Source organism: Equus caballus, chromosome 1 (assembly GCF_041296265.1).
Source record: "Equus caballus isolate H_3958 breed thoroughbred chromosome 1, TB-T2T, whole genome shotgun sequence".
In the NCBI taxonomy this organism is placed as follows: Eukaryota; Metazoa; Chordata; class Mammalia; order Perissodactyla; family Equidae; genus Equus; species Equus caballus.
The window spans coordinates 158245430-158269116 of record NC_091684.1 but is presented as its reverse complement, the minus strand read 5'-3'; the positions used below and the strand labels follow the sequence as shown (position 1 = coordinate 158269116).

The 23687-nt window shown below is 46.2% G+C and overlaps 1 protein-coding gene across 9 annotated transcripts in view; it reads right to left on the bottom strand.

The window, feature by feature from the left end:
- Positions 1-23687, bottom strand: part of FRMD5 (FERM domain containing 5) — a 300772-nt gene that overhangs the window by 27343 nt on the left and 249742 nt on the right. For all 9 annotated transcript variants that reach the window (XM_070237783.1, XM_070237773.1, XM_023618632.2 and 6 more), the window contains exons 2-6: positions 17501-17605; positions 12718-12760; positions 12410-12488; positions 4161-4258; positions 1859-1982 (exon numbers count right to left, since the gene is read on the bottom strand). In XM_070237783.1, coding sequence (XP_070093884.1) covers positions 1859-1982; positions 4161-4258; positions 12410-12488; positions 12718-12760; positions 17501-17605 — 449 coding nt within the window. The remainder of the gene's footprint in view (positions 1-1858; positions 1983-4160; positions 4259-12409; positions 12489-12717; positions 12761-17500; positions 17606-23687) is intronic.

The following is a 23687-nucleotide window of genomic DNA, read 5'->3' as shown; positions in this document are numbered from 1 at the left end:
AGGAAGGAGCAGGCCAGATTCCCTCTAGTGTCCCTCTGGAGAGGCATCCATCAATCAGCACCTTTATATGCCAGCCTCTGTGCTACTCGCTGCAAAATATACCAAGGAATATGGTGCAGCCTGGGCCCTGAAGGAACTTGTGTTAGAGTTGGAGAAAGGAAACACAGACACGTTTTTACGTTATGAGGACGAGGCTAAATCTGTGGAAGTAGTACCTGTGTAAGTGGGCATTATGTTGACTGCAGACTTCTACATCCAGCAGTGTGCCCGAGACATGGAAGGTGTTTGGAAAAAGCTCGTGTGGCAGGCAAGGGGCTGGGCACCAAAGGCAGCTGAGCACAGCTACCCCTTCCAGGGAGCTTATCATTCCCTGTCTGGAGGCTGGCAGGCCTTGCAGGCTCCATTCACCCCTGGAGTTGGCCCAAACCTCCAGGGCCCTGAGAGCGGGCATCATTTTCTGGGGGATCCCCTGCATTCTGCTAGATTTCTGGGGGACTGACCCCACTGCTCTGACACCTCCTAAAACCCTCTGGCAGTGCCTCCCGGCTGTCCTAGCACATCCCTGATCTCTCTTTTGAATGAACGAACCATGAACCTTCACACAGGTCCATGTTTATTCTGACCTTTACCACAAGGGGCCGCTATTTCCCTAACAGAGTGATGGGAGGAGCCCAGCCGGTGCCGGAAAGGCTGCACCTGCATGCGCAGGGGGTGGGATGCAGCCAGGATTCCACCTTTGGTAGGTGTCTCCATTCCTCTGGGAGCGTGGAAACAAGTCCTGCCACCCATGGTGGGCAGGAGGTCTGTTTACAAAGGCTAAGGAAGCTTTGGGTACGTATTCGTTGGTAAAATCTTTGAGTGAAGGTGAAGATTTTTTGCTTTTTGTATATTTAGGGGGATGAGGGGGTCAGGGCAGAAACTACTTTGAGCTTAATATTATCAATAAAAACATCTCCCCCCCGCCCCCCGGGCATTGTCCTTCCTCAGAAAGGTAGTTACACAAACATTTTTAAAAAATTGTAATGTATCAATATGATGGCACGTTTTATTTCACAACATTGCATTGTATACAACTGTTTGTTTATAGTTTATCAGTTTGGGGAATCTGTGCTCTAGCACGCCACACAAAGTGGAGCCCAAATACCCTATTGTTGTTTTTTTAAATCAATCTTTGTAGAAAATTTTATTTCATATGGGTGAAAGGATGTGTTAATGCTATTTTATAGAAATTGGCATATTCCGGGCAAACTAAGAGAATCTGAGGAGGACAAGCCTCTTGTTTCCAGCTGTTTCTCCCCTCCTTCCCTGCAGGGGTGTGGTGTGGAGCGGGGCAGTTCTGAAGACACAGCCCCGAACCAAGTGCTCCAGGGCACCCACAGCATTTATGAATCAGGCCAGCCCTGCACAGTCCCATCCACTGACCCAGAAGCCACCTGTCACACTGTTACAGACTGAGGGCGGAAGCTTGCCCATTTTTCACATCCCCACTCAATCCTTCTTCTCTTCCTTCTCTTCTGCTATTTCTTTTATGTTTTCCTTTTCCTTTTCCCCAGTTCATGCTTCTTCCCTTGTCTCTTCATCTATCTTAGTGAAGCAAATACCTTTCAGAGGCCAATCCCTCTCTGTTTTCCTTACAAAACAATGGCTGTTTTGCCTTTAAGCCTCAGCCTACACCACTCTTCTTGGAGAGTGAGACCACAGGGCTTGAGTTGTGCTGTCCGTGGATCACTGAATGTGGTGCATCCCAGGGTTGGGAAGGCTGGGTCTGTGGGAGCAGAGGACGCAGCACAGAGCCTGTATGCTCAGGCTGTGTGTGTGCAGGAGACAGTGTCCTGGGCCTGGACTGCATGTCACGCACCTGAGTTCTGTCTTGTGAATCTCAGCAATTTTCCTTTCCAGCTTCTCTGAATGTTTAGGGAAAAACTGGAACTTGGAGCTGTAGCCTTCAGGGTGCTTCCCTGGGTCATAATCCCCAATCTCCGCTTGCAAAAGGAAAGTAGAGGAAAACATTTGTGGAGACAGGTAAATCATCACTGGCAAAGCAACAAGAGATTAACACTCGGAGCAAAAGCCAAAGCACGCGCCAGATTTATAGAGAACAGTGGATCCTGAGCAAAGCTGTGGGTCGGGAAGAGGGCCTGCCCCTCAGGAGCTGCCCACCTTTGCACAGCTGTGCACACTGGGTTGATATCAATTCTAAGCAGAGAGACAGTAGAGTTGACCCTGTGTTCTGAGGTGACCACAAGTAAATTTGCAATAAAAGAGCAGAAGCCTGCACCACGATCCTCATCCATTTGGCCATGAGAAGAGAGCCTGGGAGCAACGCTCTTTGTGGCAGCACAGGAAACTGAGCCGGATCAGGAAGACAACCTCTTGGGCCTGAGCCAGATCAGAATTCTAAATCTTGTTTTGAGGATTTTAGTAGGGACACAGCAAATTGATGAATGAGCCATGACCCAAATGCAGAACTCAACTCGCAGTCTAAATCAAAGCAATCAAGTGAATAAATTTGGACAAATATTCATTAAGGACTGACCAGGTGCCAGGCCCCCCCTTGGAGAGGACTGCAGAGTGGGAAGACTGGCTGTAACCAGAAAGCACCATTAAGTTCAGGAGCACCAGGTCCTAAGGCTGACTTCTGAGTTCCCTGCAGGGGGTAAGGCTTTCTCCTGCAGCCATTCAGAGAGAGAGCCCATCCCTAAAGCTGCGGAGATCTCAGCTCAGTGAACTCTGAGGCGTGGTGACCCATGGTGTTCTCCACAGTCTGTTCCCAGGTCAGGACCCAGCTTTCTCCACATGAAGTACTCCACAGGGAGCATACTGGGTGTGTTAAGAGGAAGTAGGTTAAGAAGTTCCAGCTGCTTTGTGCTTGTCCTTTCTCCTTCTCTGGTGAGAACAACAACCAGTGCAGATGAGAAGTCTTGAGGGAGGAGCAAATATTAAGAGAAAAGTGTGCCCTTCTCTCACAGCTGAATATTGTACTTGTGGCATAAATCTACTCATTGTGCCTTCCAAATAACTTGGAATTTTTATTGTTTAGCAAGAGACCAAAGGCTTCCCTGGGCCTAAAGTCCAGAGTGACTTTGAGCCATGGAGTCACTTATTATGATTTTATTTTGAAAGCTACAAGTGGAGAACATCCATGTTGGACATCAGTTACTTCTTTAAAGAAAAAAATAGAAAATTTCAATATGGTTGTTACGGTAAAACTAAAGGAAAGACTGGAGTCTAAAATTTCACTTAGATTGGACCGGGTTTTCTTTTAAAAATGAAAAGGGCATCTTTGGGTACCATAGAGTTGGCAAGCACCATCTAGACTTCCTGTTTAGGTGATTTTTTTTAAAAAAACAAGGGTCTCAGAAGTCAAAGTTGCAATGGGCTGACTTTTACATTCTTAATGCAACTGTGACATTTCTCTTGCCAGAAGAACTTTAGTTTCTTATTGGCAAGCATTTTCTGGGTTCTCTTCACAAAGTAGCTTCCTGGAGGTCACGGATTTCCAATTAAGAGCTCAGATTCTTTGATGGAAACTTTGTGATTTTAGTGCTATGTCCAAAACAATCCAGTGAGACTTTCAAGCCTAAGGACTAAGAGAAGTCTAGGAAGAGGCATTGAGAGTCCTCTGCATTTCACGAAAGGAGAAGAGATCATATATGCAGAGTGCATACCTTTCCCACTATTTTGCAAAAAAAGCCAGTCTGGGCATCAGCTGGGTACAGACTCAACTCTACCTTATTAGCATGTTAGGAAATGTTTGTTATTTGGAAACATTTTCAACTTTGAGCACTCTGAATGGAAAGGTCTCTAAAATAGATACCAGAATTCCAAAATGCTTCACATCTTTGAGATTTGCATGAAAGGACAGGAAAAAATTGATTCCGATAACTCTCCAGAGTCTTAGGAACTTGATCAACCAAGCATGCAGGGAAAACCCGCAGAGTCCAGATGACCTGCAGGGGCTGGCAGAAGACCTCAGGTACAGTTGAGGGTTGAGTGGTCTGAGCTTTCTGGGTCTAGGGAGTCCAGGCAAAGTCCTCTAACTCAGACTCTGCTTCGAGTTAGACACTATTCATATCCAAGAAGTAGTCATCTGTGGTAACTGAAATAATGTAATCAGTACTTAGCATGAAAAGCAAATTTATCCTGTCAAAAGTCATTACCTTGAAGGATATAAGCTGCTAACAAGGCAGCATCTGATGTTTTACAGAGGAGGCGGCCGTGGTAGAGATCCCTTTTGATCTGCAGGAAGACTAAATACCTGGAGAGAAAACAGAGAGTGAACCAGAAAGGATTTCTTTGATTGCTTTAAGACATAAATATGTAATAGAAACCTATCAAAATCGTTGTCAGGGCACTTTTAATACATTAAAAAAAAATCTCAAAACATACTACAAAACAAATACATTTTCCATTTCCCCGCTTTCAAGTACTTTGCCCCAAACTCATTGAGGTTCAATTCAAAACATCCTGTCAGTTTCCTTCGGTAGCACAAAACAGAAGTGGCGCTTCCTGATAAAAGCGTTGTCCTCCAAGTGCTGGACTTTGGAAGAAGCCAGCCCGGGTCAATTCACTGCGGAAGAAGAAACCTGTCATAAGGCCCTGGGTCTCTCTCCACCTCGGACTCTGGCTGACATTCCTTCTTAAGAAATGGAATGGTGGGTGAGGGAACCAGCCCAAGAAAGAGCTCTGCCTCAGCTTGCCAAGAGAATCTGTCTACGTGTGGAACAGCCTTTAGTTATTGGCAGAGGTCAACCAGATGTCTCAGAATTTGAATAGGGGAGGAAGAGGCACCAGTGAAGGAAGCATAGAAACTTGTGGCTGGCACTGCTTCAAATACAGAAAACTCTCCCCTTGGGTGGCAGGAAGATATCAAGATATCAAGAATGACAGCTAATAGTGGCTGACGTGTATTGAGCACTTACTATCTGCCAGTACAGGTGTGATGCTCTTTACATGTAATACTCATCTAACTCTCACATAACACTTTGAGATAGGTACTGTAATTATCCCCTGTTTTTAAGATAAAGAAACTGAGGCTTAAGTGATTATCTCATGGGCACACAACTGGTAAGCGGCAGAGCCAGGATTCAAATTCAGAACTGTTCGACTCCTGAGGGTGGCTCTTACTCACTGTATTATACTGCCCTCCTTGCACTGTAACTGCTTCGTAGTTTCACAGGTCGTTGGGTGGACCCTATTTGCAGTGGAATAGGAATGGAATTGTTGACTGTCCGGTTTGAAATGCCTTTATAAGGAGTGCGGTCTCTGAGGTTCATAACCTCACAGGTCTCTTAAGAAGAGCAAAAGCCAGGAGTATCAAATGCTTGAGTGAGTCACCTACTGCAGTGGCTCTTTGGCCAAGGGACATCTGTGGTAGTTTAAAAATATGACCACAAATTCTTTGATACTCCTCATTTCCAGAGATAGAGCTTAATTCCTTCCCTTTGAGTGTGGGTTGGACTTAGTGACTCACTTCTAACAAACAGAATAAAGCAGAAGTGATAGTGCTGACATCTGAGACTAGGTCGTAAAGTCACTGCAGCTTCCTCCTCGTTCTTGTTTTCTCTTGGATTACTCATACTGCTTGAGGATGCTTAAGCAGCCCTATAGAAAGGACCATGTGGTAAGGAACTGAGGCCTTTTGCCAACAGCCAGCAAGGAAGTGAAGCTCTCTGCCAATAGCCGTGACAGTACACCATCTTTGAAGTGAATCCTCCAGTCAAGCCTTCAGATGACTACAGCCCCATGAGAGACCTTGAGCCAGAACCACCCAGCTAAGTTGCTCCTGAATTTCTGACCCACAGAAACTGTGATATTAAATGCTTGTTATTTAAAGCTAAGTTGTGTGGCACTTTGTTAGACAGCCATAGACAACTACAGCATTCCTAGGGGAGTAATGGAAATGTAGTAAAATTCCCTTAAATTCCATCAGCCTGAACCAAAAGAAATTGGGTCCTTCCTGGACAACTAGAGGTTTCCATTGCTTCTGTTTTCAGGCTGAAGAATAAAACAGAGGATTCCATGCCCACTTGATCATGTGGAAATGCTCAAGAGAAAAAGGACCATTGACAGTGTAACTTCAGGGGTAGGGGCAGGGACGGATACCAGTAGGTGACTCTGAGAGCCTTGGACTTGGTGATTCCAGTCATTAACAAACAGAAATGAAGGAACAATCAAACCTGCTTTTCTCCTAAGGCCTTGCTACTCACAGTGTGGCCCACATATCAGGGGTATCAGCATCATCTGAGAGCTGGTTAGATATGGAGACTGTTAGGCCCACTCTAGACCTACTGAATCATTTTAACAAGATGCCCAGGGGATTTGTATATAAATTAAAGTTTAAGAAACACTGTCTTAAGAAAATTCAAAAGCATCCTTCTAACCATCTTAGGATGGACTGCCCTCCTCAAACCAAAGGGAAGGTGAGTACTGTAGTCTGGAAGTAGTAAGAACTCCCCTCCTCACCCCAACCATCACCATCAACCCCACTCTGCCCCAATGTTTGCCAAGAAATACTGAAGGAAAAAGACATCATGCAGAGTGAATAATTAAGATGGATCTACCAAATCAAACTTGTCTTCACTCTGCTTCCCACAGTGAAATGCCACATGGTGTGTAGGAGAGAGGGAGAGGAGGAGAGGGGGATGAAGAGGATGAAAGGGGTGAGGGGGAGAAGGGGAGAGCGCTTTATATGGTATGTGGGAGAGAGGGAGAGGAGAAGAGGGGGAGGGTGCTTCTGTGCCTCTCGCTGCTCCAACTCCCACCTTCCATGGGCTTTGGCAGGATGTGGAAGCAAACCTTTTGCCCCTTAATCACTGATCACTCCCTGCGCCTGAGTTCATACGTCACTCCTCCCACACTTCTCTGCTGGTCTGTGTCCAAAATTCAGGGACAGCACATACTGGACTAAAGGAGATATTTTAAAGGGAGAACAAAGCTCTAGGCCGTGATTCTCAATGTGGCAATGAGGAGAACATCCCCCTGGAAGGACGTCAGAGAGTGAGAGAGAGTGTGTGTGTTCATTCCCGGGTTTGAAAAAGCCCTTCTAGAGCTTCTGATTTGCTCCCTTCCCGCTCAAGAGGGACAGGCTCCTCCTCATACTGGGATCCCCTGTCTTTATGAGGTATCTTTATTGATGGGTGCATGACAAGTGCCTCAGGTGAGCTGGAAAGGAAACAAAGCTTTCCACTGCTGGGTGGGGTTTCTTCAGACTTCTGGAGGTGGGACAGTCACAGGGAGGTCAAGGGTAAGGCCATGGGAACATTGCCAGTGCAGCAACTGGAGGCAGGCAGAGGAGGAGAGGCAAGTCAACATCCTAAAGAAACAAACCATAGTCTTTAGAGGACAAGAAGAGACGAGCTCATGAAAGAATCAACTGACAGCTTCAAGGACAGAGTGGCACTAGGGGTCCCCACTCCCTTTTCTGCCACAGTGGCTTCCATCAGCCTTCATGTTTTGTTCATTTAAGAGGTAACCAACAACTTGGTGATGTTGGTCATGAAAGCATATCCCACATGACTCAGAGCATCCTTAAACCTATTCCTAAGAGACCCTGGCATGTTCTCCCTTGTCACACATGGGCCTAAGGAAGACTATCTTGTTGCCTGAGGCATTGCCACCAGGGCCACTGTGTTGCCAGACAAGGGATCAGCCTGCCAGAGCCGCCCAGCCCAGCCACCAGCCAGCTCCTGACAATCAGGCTGGTTGGGTTACCCAATCTCAGAACAGGAGTTATAGAGCCTGATTCTGTCATTTTATAGCTGAGGAAACTGAAGTCCAGAGATGTAGATGACTTGGCTGAGGTGACAGAGTAATCAGAATCAAGGTAGGCCTCCTGACTGAGGGCGTGCTGCTGTTTCTACCCCCATGGTAATTGTTAGTCATCAGGTTAGAGACAGAGGGGTCCTAAATGAAGTCAGGAGAACTCTTTGTCATCAGAGAGAAATCTTCATTGGAACCAAACAAGAAATCAGCTTTAGACCAGATTTAAGACAATAAGCTTGCTCCTTAGGATACTTTTTTTGGTAAACTTTATCTATTTCCTTCTGGCCTCAAGAAGGCTTTACTTCACCTCCATTTTTGTTTTAAGGCAGTGTTGTCCTAAATTGATGGAGATGTGAATCAGAAACATCCAAAGGCAGAATGAGTGAGAGCCTAAAAGATGGCCAAGGAAAACTCGAGTTTTTCTGTAACATGTACATCTCTCCAAGGTATTGGCTTTGGCATTATGCTTTCTGATATCAGAAGGTGGGGTTGAATCCACAGATATTTCCAGAATTAAAGGTTCCAAACTCTGGAAAGCACTGGCAGCTCCTGAAGAGTTTCTTCCAGAAGATCCTTTGACCCCTGGCCCTTCCCTTCAATAGATTCTTTGCCCCTGGTTTCCTCTATTTTTTTTACCCTCCTTTTTCCTAACTATAATCTTGTTTAGTATATCTTCCTCCCCCATACTAGACTGCAAGCTTCTTGGAGTAAGAGATTATGTTTTATTTACTTTTAATATTCTTCTAGAGAGCCTATACATCCTGTGCCTAGCTCACCTACTCACCCTCCCATCCATCCATCCATCCATCCATCCATCCATCCATCTAGTTCTGAGCACTTACATGTGCCAGGCACTGCGACAGGTGTTAGGAATATAGCAGGGAACAAAAGAGAGTCCCTGCTCTTATGGAGCTTACATTACAGTGGGGAGAGACAGAGAACAAAATAATAACAAGACAAAATAATGATGATTTACTGAGTGCATGCCATGGACCACACACTCTACTGTTGAACACACACTAATCCTTACAACAACTCATGAGGTGACTACTGTTTTTATCCCTGCCTCAGAGATGAGGAAACTGAATGATTAGAGAGATTGTTTATATTGATTGATATTGATTAGAGATATTGATTATATTGTTGTTTGCCTTGGCACATAGCTAGTTAAAGAATGACTTGGGATTTGAACCCAGGTCTTTTTGATTCTGTAGCTTGGAGTTAGCAAACTATAGCCTGTCATCAGAGTTTCCAGTGAAATCAAATTTTATTGGAACACAGCCATGCTCATTCATTTATGTATCACCTATGGCTGCTTTCGCTCTATGATGGCAGAACTGAGTAGTTGCAAGACCATATGGCCTATAAAGCCTAAAATACTTACTATCCGGTCTTTTACAGAAAAAGTTTGCCAACCCATCTTAGCCTAAACTAGGCTCAAGTGATGTTCACTGAAGGAATAAATAACCTAAAAACTCCATTCATTCATGCATATATTTGTTCATTCTATTAATATTTTTTTGAGCACCTGTTTAAATATGTGTCTGGCAGTTTGCACTCAGTTTCCTTCTATTACTTGATCTTTCTGAAGAGTTCGTACACCTGCGGTCCCTGTTAAAAGCTAAATCTGGTGCCTAATCCCCATTTTCTCTGCCTTATCTCTAGCTCAGACAAGAAAATCTATTTATTACTTTAAAAAATGACAAAAGAGATTAATCAGGATTTGGCAACTAAATTTATCATCTGGGAAGAGTCCAAGAGATAAATTGAAGCGCAGTCCTTTACTCCCTACTTCATCCCCTCCTCTCAGCCTGGCTCTATGGGAATAGCTGAGACGGCAGTGAAATTTAGGACCAGTACTGCTGGAAATAACACACTGACAGCTAAATTAGTTTGGCATGAAGGTGGTGTGGAGGGCTCTAAGCCAGGAATGAATTATGGGAATTGAGTGAGGCTGGGGCAGGTACCCACTCTCCTAAGATCAGCAGGGATATGAATGAGGAGAAAGATACAGCTAATTCCAGGGCCTCCACAGACGGCCTCACAGAGGAGAGGGCACAAAGACTCCTGTGGGTCACTCTCCTGAAGAAGCTTGGAAAATGCATTCTAGGGAAGGAAGGCTCGTGAAGTGGTGAACGAAGGCGAATAGTCGAGGATGGTCAGCACAAATGCGTGCAGAAGGGAGAGGAGCTCACACACCTGTCAGTATCTTTGATGTCTGCTGACCTGCAGAGAGGCCTGGCCATGGTCCTCATGCTGCACTGACCAGGACTTGGATGATTACCTGGGATGGCTTTCTCTTTGAGTCCTCAAAAGTTAGTTGCTTAAGTGTTAGGATTCTAGCTTGTGGGGAATGGGGACAGAGGAGGGTGGGGATTATCAGACAATAAGTGCCTTTTCACATAAGCAAAGGAGAACACCAGAGCTAACTGTACTTGTGCCTCACACAGAGTCCTTAGGGCCCATGGACCATGTAATCAGTCTGGTAGCAAACAGACAGTGAGACCTGGCTCAGTGCAAGGCTCATTGGGGAGTGTATGAAGAAGTACAAGACCGTAGTGTAGTGGTTAATCCTCCCAACAATTCTGAGGTAGCTATTACTATCCTCATTTTATAAATAAGGAATCTGAAGGTCAGAGAGGTTAAATATGTTATGTCCAAGGCCTTATATCCAACAAGTGGCAAAAATAGGATCTAAGCTCCCAGGTCTATGCTGCTTCTTGAGTAGGAGGGTCTGTACATTCGACTTATGTAGTGACATTTGATTTAGAAAATGGTATTGTTAAGAGCTCCTGCTAAGGGCCAAGATAACCATATATTTTTGTTTTTTAATCAAATCAGAAAGCCATGTGTCTGTCGTGTTCTCACTGGCAGCACACTGAGTTGTGTTAAACCAAGCCCTCTCATCCCACTGTTGGTCCAGTGAGGTAGAGACCAGGCAACCCTGATGCATGGTGTTAGCAGGCGAGGTGCCAAGCTCTCAGCAAAGATGTGTTAAGTTTCCTGACATGTGCACAGAGTGTGGACTTCTGGGGCTGCCCTGGCATCATCACCTCTTTCCAGAGAGAGGTGGGTGGGCAGGCTCAGAGCTAAGGCAAATCTCTGGAGGTCATGAGCAGGGCAGGCTAGTGCTTTGCCAAACTCCTCTCTGTTTAAGTTGTTAAACATAGTGGTTCTATCCTCACTCTCCTGCTTAAAGCCACATGATTGCTCATTAATATGACAAGCTTGGTTTTCAGAAACAAAGTGGGAGCCACATCCGCTGCCACGTGGGTGAGCAGAGCCTGCAGTTTCTGTGCTGTGTAAGGAGCATGAGTTTGGTTCTACCTTCACACTTCACTGTCCTCGGTGCTTCAATGAAGGTGGGTGCACACTGCCCTGAGCATCTGGAGGAAACAACTGTCCTGATCCTTCTGACTCCATCACAAGATTCCCCTCAACCTCCACTGGGGCCCATGCGAAGAAGTCACTTTCCCTCTGTCTCCCATTTCTTCGCTTCCTTTGCATTATGCACTTACTCCTACTTCTTGCCCTCTTTTCTCTCCATTTCCTCATTTTCCTTCTCAGAGAAATTTTTGCTCCTTTTATTTGATTTAAAGCCAGTGGCACCACTCTTCAGAAAAGAAGTGAACATAATTCCATATTCTTTCTTCCTTCCTTCTTCCCTTTTCTTCCTTCCTTTGAGATTTTCCCAAGCAATTCAGGATCTAGAAGCACATCTCGAGGCCTTATAGGACAGTCTCTATGACTGGCAATGGCCTCATCCCAACCTTTGCTTTCTCCAGGGCTTTAGGGAGGGGAGTAGAGCCATCTCTTCCTCATCTTTAGGATTCTCTGGCATCACCTTTTCACCTAGGGCCCAACCCCCTACACGGTAATATCAAGGTTTTGCTAATATCAAAATTAGATCCCTAATATAAAAATTAAGGATCCCTGTTACAGAGAGTTCCTGAATCTCTGAGGTAAGACTTTTAGAGTGAATTTGGCTCACATATGCAAAACCCTGGGGAAGCTTTGAAGCTCCTATTCATTGACCCTCTTGTAGGATGGTGTGGGCACAGAGGTTCTTTCTCATCCTGAAGTGGTCCTAGATGAACAGGATTCATTCCATGCAGCTGCCTGTCCGCCACAGAACATGATCCCCACAATGAAGAGTTTGTCACGGACTGGATCCATCAGCACACTGGAGCTTACCCACTTGGATTTAAAATCTTCTGTACTTCCCAGCTTGTCTTTCAGTGTCGTGCTTTGGCATTTCCCAGGTACATTAGGCCACTGGAGTCTATTTCAACCCCCAAAATAAGCAGCAACACAGCCCTCTCCAAAAACATCCATAGAGGCCACATCATTGGTAAAAGAAAAAAGGCCTTTGATTAATTAGTTACTCCCTTCGCAGATAACCAGTTTAAGATGAAGTATTCACACTTCTTGAAGGAAAGATGCTCACTCTGTTCCAGTTCCACTGAGGGTGTAAGCAAAGAAAGCACGTGGAAATGAATACAGAAGAGGTAAGGCTGTATTTAGGAAGAATTCTTTGCCTATAAGAGTTAGGAGTTTCCAAAACAGAGGATCTAAGAGGTTACAGTCCCTCTTTCCTATCCTCTCCACCAGGTCCTGTGGCTGAGGGAAGTGTGTTCAGCCTTACCTGGTTATTTCCTCTTTCAGGGCAGCAGGATCTGCGGGGTAGAACTTCACACGGAAACACATGGTGAAGGGAGGCTGGGCTGCAGAGAAGAAGAGGTGTCCATCAGGAGAGACCCTCCCTGGAGGTGACTGGGCTCCCCTCCCCACTAGGATGCACAGGCCTGTGAACCATCAGAAGAAAATCCTCACATGTTTAGGGCCAACTTAAGTGCAGAACAGTGGAAAATTACCAAGACTGACTACAAGCAGGGGGTTCCATCCCACCCTCCCCAGGGGTGAGGCTTCTGTCTCTCTGTGGAGAATACTTACATCTCAGTTGCTTCACCACAGACTTTGTAAACTCCAACCAATGCTGAAACAGAGAACACAGACAAGAAAACCCTAATGAGAAGCAGTGTCAAATATAACTTGTTTTATCCAATTTAAATAACTAGACAGATTGAAGCCCAGGGTGAAAGCAGCCCCGAAGCTTTTGATATGTAGGCTTGGAGAGTAAGGAATGATATGATTTTCTGAAATAAGTTCACCATGGAACCAGCTGTGATGGGGGAAAAAGTTCCAGCTTCAGATGCCATTTTTCGGCTTCCCTGGCAATGCCACCTTCCAAAGCAGGGTGCCAAAGTTCTGAGACACGTTTCTGGCATACCAGTAAACACAAGTGAATGCATGTATGTGTGAGGGAGACAAAGCCCCACCTGGCTTGAGTAGCGAAATGCTGACTTTAATGGGTTGTGTGTGTTTTTGTTAGGCACCAACTGTTTTTGGTGGGGGAGGAGGGAGTGGTGTGTGTCGGGGGGAGAGACAGAGGCTATTGGTAGCAGCGCTAGGAAGTATTGACAGGCGGAATTTCATAAATGGTGAGAAGGCAGGGATGACTGGTGCATATTTCATCTTTGTTTGAGTAACATATTGCCAATCCTTGTGTTAGGGAATATGTATCCAGGATTCCTTGGCATCCAGGGATGTTTAAAGTCTAAGTCTCTTAAGATAACTAACCACAACCAATGTGTAGGATAGTATTCTGTTTCCCTTGGATTTTCATAGAGGCAGGATATAGTAGCATTACATTTTTTCCCATAGTACTTATGTTTGGGGTAAGGAAGCAATGAGACCATTCTCTATCTGTTTCCCAGTTCAAGGTGGATGCTTTATAAAATGCATTATTGATGTTTACTGCTTTTATGCTAATCAGGAACCTTGACAATTTGCAGAGAGGTAGAACTGCTATTATTAGGGGTTTTATTATCTGGAAATAGCTTAAAACCATAAGCTCTGCAAGGGTAGAAAACTCTGTCTTGTTTACCACTGTATCACTGGTGCCTAGCACAGTGTTCAATATGCTCCTGTCGAACGGATGAAGGAACTGGGTCCATGCCTCCCTGTTTTCTGGCTATTTCCCTTTAGTGTAACATCTTGGCAGAGTCTTCCCTCTGGCAGGAAAGCAGCCAGGGCCATGCAGACAGCATCCTGGCCTCCCTCGATGCCCAGCTCTCACCTTCTGGGTTGGGCCAAGGGTCATGCAGTTAATGGACCCACTAAGAGCCAGTTCTTCCGTCAGCTCCACATGGATAATCTGGGCTGACATTCTGCTCTCTTGCTTCCTCTGATCTGAGTTCCCACGAGGCTGACAACTCATTATAGCCACTCAATGTGGTTAAGAGGTCCTTCTCACATTACACGGCCCACCACGACTCGGCTTCACAGGGAAGCAAAGGCAAGAGATGAAATTGCACGGAAACAACTGGGGTTCCAGGCTGTGCCTGTGAAGGCGGAGGAGGCCTGTCTGTTCAGAGCACACCGGAATTGTGTACAGTGAGGAGAACATAACAAGCGTCTGGGTTTCAGTAAACAGAACGCCTCTAGATATTAGACTGATAGATTAAAATAAATAAACAAAGGAAGATAGAAACTGAGAGGAATGACTGTGAGATCCATTATCAGCAGAAGGCAGATGGAGCTGAATGACAAAAAGGCCATTCCCCTTGGCAACAGCTGGAGAAGACTTTAGTTTGTACTGGAGTGGGAGCTCCAGAAAGGGGGAGGTGGAAGAGATTGGGGGGGCGGTGGGAAGGAGTGGAAAGCAGTCACAACTTGTCCAAGAGATTTTAAGGGTCTGGTAGAGAAATCTTGACAGGATCCCAAGTATTTGCTGATTACCAGAATTAACTTTTGCAGCTCTCTGGCTAAATCCAGGCCCCAGCTTCACCAGCAAACAGATAACACAGGGTTGGGGAGAAGGGGTCAAGAGAAGAGGAACAGAAGGTTCAGAGAGGGGAGTTTCCTCCTGTTTGCGTTAATGGTCCATTGTGGCACAATCTTCAGACTCTGGAGGCTTGAAAGGGTGCAAAGCAGAGGCTGAGAGCAGGCTGAGACCTTGGGCCTGAGTCAGGAACAGGGGAGAGGGGGAGTAAGGGCAGCTCTCCAGGAGGGACCAGGAGGATTCTCAGACCCCATGGAGACCCCTGAAGAGCAGGCAGTGATCGGATGGATGTGAGCACTGGGTTCTGACTGCCTGGCGCCCCAGGGGAGGAGGTGAATTTTAGGGCCTCATACCCCAGGGGAGCCGGGAGCTTTCCTCCTCCATCTCTAACATGAATTAGTAGACCTAGGACAACAGGTCTTTACAGGTCCGTTTCCCCACAGTTCTCAAGTACCCCCTCAAGCCTCTCTACTCTCCTTAACGGCTCAAAGAAGGCACAGAATCACACAATTTCAAGATGACCAGGTATGAATTCAGCAAGGAACCTTAGAAACCATACAGGCTCTGGTGTCAGACAGGTAACAGGCTTTGCCACTTACCTTGAGGAAGTTACTTAACCTGAGACTTTATTTACTCATCTGGAGAAAGGATATTATAATTGTGGATACTCATCTCATTTGTGGTAATGATTAAGTAACATACGTAAAGCTCTCAGCTTAGTGCCTGATACAACTCAGCACTCAGTAAACATCAGTTGAAAGATCTAGGTTCACATTCACTTCAGTGCAGAGCCCAGCACACAGCAGCCACTTCATAGAAATGTTACTTCTCCTTTTCCCCATTTCCTTATTTTTCTCTATCTCCTTCTGCTTTTAATCTTTACCACCTCCACATACTCTCTTATATCTCCTCAAGCACACTCTGACCTAACTAAAAAATAATGAACAGGATACATTTTGCCCTTTTTTCTTCCTGCACCACTTTCGTTGGGCGATGAAGAGACCTTGGGGTAACTGGCCTTCCTTCTCAAGGAGAAATGGCTCAGATCAAAAAAATAAACAAACAACAAAAAAAACTCCTTTGTAAAAACAGTCCATCATTATATAGTGAATGGACACCTACGTGCGGCACGGTGAGGACGTATAACTTCTGGTGTCACAGCACTTTCGAGGATCTTATACTATGATCCAGAGTTAAGGACAGCATTTATATCAAGACAGTGGAGCCTTTATAGAGTGAGGGGCTGACATCAACACTACTTTCCAAACAATGGTGATGCTAAAAATTCTGCTGAGCCAGGAGGAACTAAATATGGCAGCAAAGTGGGGCAGGGCTTGTCAAAGGAAAGGGATACAGTCCTTTTGAGTCTTTCCTAAAGCTCATGTGTTTAGCAGAAAACCCTAAATGTTACCTGGGGACCCAGTGGCTCAGAGCATCAAAGAACAAAACAGCACTTGACTCTAGCACGGTGAGGAGGTACCCATTCATGCATTATCTGTGGCCCTGGGCACTGCTGGGAGGCTGTGCCCTCTGGGGCTCCAGGGCCCCCAAGTGGCAGCAGAGATGAAGCCCATGTTTGGAGCTGTGAAGAAAATCAGTGGACCCATGAAAGGGGGATCCTCTGGGATTCATAGTGATAATGTTTTTGGAGGGTGGTAAAGAAGAGTGGGCACTGGGCAGGGGTGTAGGGAAGGGAGACATCAGGGCCTGAATGCTTCTGCATACTTTCCCACTTCAATGAGGATGCAGAGAGTACCTCCCCATAGAGAGAAAAGGGCTGATGGACAAAAGTTATGGAAACTGCAGGTGTCTGCTAGAGGCGCAGCTGGGCAAGTGGAGGGGAGAAATATGGCACTGTAAACCGCTACCTCACCCACTCATCATTCCTTCAGCAAATATTTATTGAACATCCACTACATTCTAGGCCCTGTGCTAGTTCTATGTGAAAAGTGATGAATCAGATAAAGTCTATGCCCTCATGGAACTTACATTTTTGCAGGGAACACAAGTAATCAAACAGGCAGTCAGCGTGGTGTAATCAGCGCTCCAACAGGGGTAGTTAGCACAGGGCATGTGGGGGCACATAGGAGGGGCCCCTCACTCAGAGTAGGGGTTAGGGAAGACTTCCCGGAAGAAGTAAAAGTCTAAGCTGAGACCGTATGTGTGAGAAGGAGTTAGCCAGAAGAAAAATGTGGAGAAGTGAGGAAAGGGAGAAGAAATGTTCCAGGCAGGGGGCACTGCATAGGTGAAGGCTCTGAAAAGAGAGAAGGATGACCTGTCTGGAGAGCCACAGTATTGTCTGGCTGGGCCACAGCAGGGAGAAGACAGGTCAGGGGAGATGGAGCTGGAGGGTAGGCAGGGGCCTGGGGATAACGGACTTGTTCTCCTGTCTGGAATATCATAGCCCTTGTCAATGCCCTGTGTCTGTAGAGCTGCCTGTATTGTGTGGAGCAGAACAAGAACAGCAGGATTTGCAAGGCGCTGAAAGGCCCATGTCAATTCAGCTCTATCTCTGTCCTGCCCAGATTGGGTCAGCGTAGCATATTGCGTGAGGCCGTTCCTAACCAGAACAATGTGGGTCAGCCCATTTACTGGAAAGGGGGCAGGAGAGGCCCAACCAGTGACCTGGGCTCCAAGGCCACAACACAAGCCCACTCTCTGCCTCCAACTGGGCAACTTTGGGGAAATCACTTCAGCTTCTAGGCCACCATTTTAGCATCTGTAAAATGGTGGGCTACACTAGATGAGCTCTGCTAAGGTGTCCTCCAGGTCTCATAATATGATGTGAAGAGATGACACCCAACTGCTAAACTCTGAACATGAGTGACAGCTCAAAGCTTCAGGATTAGTGACTAACCCTCTCCTCCATTTGTACTTTGAATATTGACTTACCCGCTGCTTATCTGGGTCCACAAAGCGGATTCCAAAATAGTCTTTCTCAAGTAGGTTCAGGTGGTGGCAAAGAAGGTCAAACAGGTACTGGCCTTTGGCATCTCTCTGCAAAGAAAGAAAACTCTATTGAGAAATGAGAGGGGTTCTTCACTGTAACTTTATTTTGCTAGTTATTAAAATTAGTTTATAACAGTTGCATGAGGCTATGGAAGGGGCACATATTCATAACTTTGCCCTCCGTATTGTGATGCATTAGATATTCTCTAGAATTCGGTGGCTTTTAGCACCTGGAAGGAGCCCAAGAACCCTTCCTTCCACAAAGATGTCCAAGAGGTGAGAGTAGAGTCAGCTAAGCCCCGTCTCAACCTCTAACGCACAAAGCTTCCCGGGGGAACGTCAGTTTGGGCGTAGGGAACGTCAGCATGTAATATACTGAGTCCAGCTGGCTCTGCCTCTAAAGTGTATCTCGAATCCTCCCGCTTCTCTCCATCCCCATTACCAATCCCATTGGTTAAGCCACCACCATCTCTCAACTGGACAATGGCCAGAGCCTTCTAACCAGTTCCCTGCTTCTGCTCTCCCTCTCTCCCCTCAGCAACCAAGGTGACGACAATATAGACATAATGTCTTTTTTGCTGAATAAGTAATACAGGCACATAGTAAGATATTCAAGCATACAAAAGGGTATACTTCGAAGAGTAAGTCTCCCTTCTACCCTAGTCACCCTGTGCCTCAGTTCCCCTCCCTAGAAGCAACTCCTTACCAGCTTCTTCTGTATCCCTAATGTGGTATTTTATACATGGGCAAGCCTATATACACATACATCTCCTCTTTTTAAAATACATTGGTGGCATATTTCACACTGTATCCTGTTTCTTGGGATTTTCCCCCACTTAAGGTATCTTGCAAAACCTTCTACAGCAGTACACATAGATATGCCTCACAGTTTTTAACTGCTGCATACCACTGGAATGAACCTAAATTTATTTACCTAGTTACATATTGACAAAATTGTTGCTAAGCTGCCGTTACAAACAACACGGGAGCAAGCACACAGTGATCTTTAATTATGTTACCATCCTACTTAACACTGTCAGTGGTTTCCTGTTGCTCTCAGAGAAAAATCCAAACTCTGATCACTGCTTCCAAGGCCCTGTGCGACCTGGCTCCCGCCTCCTCTCTGAACTCATCCCAAATCATTCTCCTCACTACTCTCCGCCACAGCCTCTCTGTTCCTGAATGCTCCAAGGCTTTTCTGCCTTCATGACTTTGTATTCTGTCTGCCTGGAATGCTCTTCCTCCAGCTCTTCCCTCAGCCACTCCTCTCCTCGAGGTCTCAGCTCAAACGTCCTCTCTGCAGAGAGGTCTTTCCCCTATAGGATGGCCCCTCCCAGTTTCTATCTCATTTATCCTCTTTAGTTTCTTTATAGCATTGACAACAATCCGTAATTATCTTGTTGATTTGTTTACTTATTTATTTATTATCTGTTCCCTTTCTAGACTATAATTTTCATAGGGGCAGGAGCCCTCCCCTAGAACTTAGCATAGGGCCTGGCACATGGCAGGTAGGTCCTCAATAATTATTTGTTGAATAACTGAATGACTGAATGAATAGAAGGTAGAAGGTTGGCTAAAACCTTTCACAAAATGTTAGGAAATCAGGCCATTTCTAAACCCATAACCTCCTCATTCAGGGACCTGCCTGAGTATCAGGATGAGGTGGGAGGAGAACAACTTGCAGGAAACCGTCAGAACATCTGGAGCTCTGCAAGACGGTGGTCTCTGGGTCTGTCCCCAGCGGTCTCCGCAGCTCAGCTGAAATGACCAACTCTGGTGGGTCTGTGTCTAATTCTGCATCCAAATCAAGGCTGTCTTAGGAGAGCCAAAGTATCTCACTTGTGCCAGGGCCCAAGGCCATGGGTAACCATAGAAGGGCCTGGCCCTTCTCCAAGAATGGGCACATCTTTAAGACCTCCACAGAATGTTCCTACCTCACCTCTTCCCCCTCTGCTGGCTCACCCTATACTTTGTAAGGAGAACTAGGGCAGGGTATTGAATCTCTCAGCAAATATCTTAAGCAGCTTATCCTTGCAGGATTGGAAGGATGAGTGAGTGGACAGCTCAACTAAGGAAGGCGGTGCCATGTGGGCATCTCCCCCTCTTCTTCTGCTGGCCCCATGCTCCCTCTCAGAACATAATCCTGAGGCAGCAGGCCCCATTCTTACACCTTTCCATCTCCCACCAAAACAGGTCCTTTCAGGACAGAGACTTGTTAGGAATCACATTGGGACTTCTGGGTGGCAGGCCACAGATCAGGTCTTTCAAAGGACTCCATTGACAATTGTCTTCTTGGGCACAGGCTGTCAACTGTTTCCCTACTGATGCCCCACAGTGTGATACATTCACTTTTAAGGTTCCTCCGAGAGCAGAGGAAATAATCTTTAACTCTATCCCAAGCAGCATATTCTGTACTATTATCTCCCTTAGAGCAACTGAAATGGAATAGTAAGAGACAGTCGCATATTGTGAATTTTTTTCTCTACAAATTTTACTTTGCACCTAGCTGGCCACTACACTGTGATCAGCTAGGGTGAGTTTTAATGGCAGGAGAAGGTTGCTTCCATACATACAACAACTGTATAAGCAGGAGCCTGAGGTAGCGATGGAGAAAACATGCCTCTGTGAAAGAAATCACACAGAATTTTAATAAGAATTGTCTTCCACAGAAACAACTCATTCTCCTGGGCCAGCAGCTCAGATACACTTGTAGGGCTCTTAGCTGGTAAGAACTTTAAATTCAGTAGATCCAACCTCAGAGTTCTCCCACTTCACAGAAAGAAAAATGAAGCCTGGCTCTTCTCTTCAGGTAGTCATGAAAAAAAGACATATCCCATTATACATTCCCTATGTCAATAAAAAGAATCTTTTTCTTGTTATTTCTCAGCATCTGGTGAAACCCCTGCTCCCCACCACGAAGTCATAGTTCCCTCAGGTTCCCATTTACTAGTGGTAGACGCGTGGTTTTGAGCTACAAGGCTCTAGTGTAGACTAATGAAGAGAAGCTGTTTCTTTGCTGTTTCTCCAAGACTGGAGGGTGGGAGATGAGGGGAATGCAGAGAGAGGTAGGAACAGAGCTCCTCCTTATAGCAGAATTCCATGAAGTTTAAATTCCCAGCAGAAACACAAAGGCAGAATCAACTCAGAGCACTGCTGTGGCACCTTCCACAGAGGGTTGCGACCTGCCCCTCTCTCGGAGTAGTCATGCCTGTGGCTGGCGGAGTCTAAGGCAGCCTTTGGGGGGAAGTCGCATTCAGCTGAACCATCATGGGGGGCTCCCTACAACAAGCTGCTTGCTGGGGCCAGACTGTAGGAATTTTAAACTCCCTTGAGAGCCTTGGGGGTCCCCTTGCACTTCCAGATGCCACCTGTGACTTAGGATTCCCTCTCCATAGTCTCCCTGCTCTATGCCTGGAGCTTTCTGGAATACTCTACTGCAGCCACTCTTCTCTTTTGGTGAATGGCAGTCCAATGACTTCTATCTTCTTTTCCCTTTGCCTGCAGTTGCCCTGGTGCTGTGGCTAAATCGAGTGTTGTGTGCTGCATATTGTGCCATTGATTACATGGGAGAAACAGGCATGCACGTTGGCAGGTGATTACTGTCTAGTCACAAAGTCAGGACTCCAAGCCTGAGGACGTTTATCTTCAGGACAAGTGAGCTGAGGCAGCGCACCCAAATCGAACTAAACCTCTGAGGTTACTCTCTTCCCAAAGTCATTATTGGGTCAAGATAACTTACTAAACACCCATTTAAAAAAGAAATTTATATTTTATGAGCCACAATAGTATCTACACATATTTGAAAATAATAGTGCATATGTAAGTGAACCATTTCTTCTTCTATATGGTGCACAGAATGATTCATGAGCCCCTTGGATCATGCAGCAAACTCCGAGGTTGGGAGGATTCATAAGCTTGCTCCTCCCTAGAGCGCCTGCTTCTGGTTCTCTATGGTGTGTCTATTCTTTAGGGAAGGGACTGAGGCAGCAAGCAGTAAGCAGTCCTGGCCAGTGACTTAAACTATTGAAGGTTAATTGCATTTTCTGCCTCTAATCAATACCCTTGGGCAGGAGAGAAGCTTTATTTTAACCCATCATGGAGTCAATCCCAGGGATTCCGGCATGGTGCACCCTGATCAGAAGGGCTAACATGTAGAAAGCCCCCCACTCATTAGGCCTCGCCTTATTCAATCCAGCTTCCCTGTGAGGCAGGCAGATTTTAAGTGCAAACTACGTGAATCATGAAGAAGGCAAGAGCGATCACAACTTTCAGATCCTGGGCCACATGTAGTGAAATGGGAGGTGGCCACAGTTTCATAGGCCCTTAGAAGAAGCCAGAGATGAGATGGAGGGAGTAGCACCTGCAGTCCAAAAACACAAGAGTCTAGAGTGGAAAAATGCTCCGCCAGGATGAGGGTGCCTGGAGGGGAGGGCAAGAGCTGAACAAGTTGCCCTCGGGGGTCTGACAGGGAAGGACTAGGCACCAGGGGTGGGATGGTATCTCAGCCTCTATTCTAGCTTAACTTTAAATTTCTTGTAGGCCAAAGACTTCTTTGCTTTCCTTATCAGTGTCCTCTAAGGGCCTGTGTGTGCCGATGTCTGCCAGGTTCAGGAGCAGATGCTGTGTAAAAGCACTTTAATGTCACAGAGGAACAGCCACATTAGCTCATCTTCTCAGGGCTGTGGCATGAGTAAGCCGAGCCGAAAAGTGTGAATCAATTATACTGGGGTACAGTTCGCACACTACACCCAGCCCAGCTTTCTGAGGCAGAAGGAGGATGAGGGGCACAAATGCTAACAGCAGGGCCCCAGATTTCTGAACCTCAGCACCTTCCATGCTAATTTAAATTTTCTTTGAAGGGAGGGAACCCCTGCTGAGCTCCTGGCCCAGGAGCCCACTTTTCTTGCTTAGTCGTAAACCAACAAAATCTGTCCAGGAACTGCTGAGGCTGCAGCTAGCAAAGCAGCCAGCTCACTTTGGGAGAAGATGGGGAAGTTCATTCCAGGGAGAAACGCAGCCATACTGCCTTGTGTAGCTTGTCACCCCACATGCAGCAGGGCCCTAGCTGAGTCATGACCAGGCATGCCCTCTTGGTGGAGATGGACCCCAGAACTCAGCAGTTAGGCTGGGAAGGATGGGGCCCATGCAGGCACTTGGGCCAGGTGGCCATGTGGCTCCTAGGGGAGAGGCCAGGCCCCGAGCACAGGGAAGTCAGAGTTCAGAGGGAGAGAGAAAGTGCTTACCCAGACTCCTGCAGCCACTGGCCTCACAATTCTTAATAAATGCAGCACCGTCTTCTCCCCAAACTCCCAATCTACAAGTAAACTCAAGGAGTTAGGGTGATTGCCGTGATGGAAACAGATAGCTGTAGGTTCAGATGTCAGGCGTGGTGCCTCAGGGAGCCCTGTTGGCAGGCCTTGCTCAGGTCAGGGAACTGGCTTAGCTCATCACCACAGGGTATGGCATGCAGAGGATGTGCACATGGGGTAGGGAAAACACATTCAGTCTGGAACATGGAGGTCACTATGTGCACGTAAATATCATGGGAGGGAGACTAAGTGTTCTGTCAGCACAGATGGCCCAAACCAGACTCAACAAGGGCAATTAAGACCCTCTGAGCAGAACCTTCAAACCTGCTGTGTGCAGCTTGGAGGAGCAGGCTAACAAGAAAGTTAGACTTATTGAGATGTCAATGACAATACTTCAAGAGCCAAGGCGTCCTCATTCCTATGTACCCAGTGAAGTTTCGGTAAAGAAAAAAAAACCTGAGCTGGGCCTGAAGAAAAGCAAACTTGTCTCTCTTTCCCATGTTGAGGCCACTTTTACAGTAAGGTGACTCTTAGAAGCATCACTGTTTCTTGCTTTGATTGAAAAAATTTTGGTGGTATTTTTCAAGCCAGTGCTGAATATCTCAGTGGACTAGTCATGTCACAGCTGCAGAATTACTGGAAACTCAGGCTTGTTAGAAAAAAAAACTCATTTCTTTGTATTTGTGTGAAGCTCACATTCTCTCCCTCTTTCACACACACCCCCTCTCAGACAACTATGCCTATCATACAGTGTTGCTTCAGACAACTTGTAAAGAAAGTCCAGCATTTTGGGGGAAAGAGACATCTCTTTGCCTCCAACC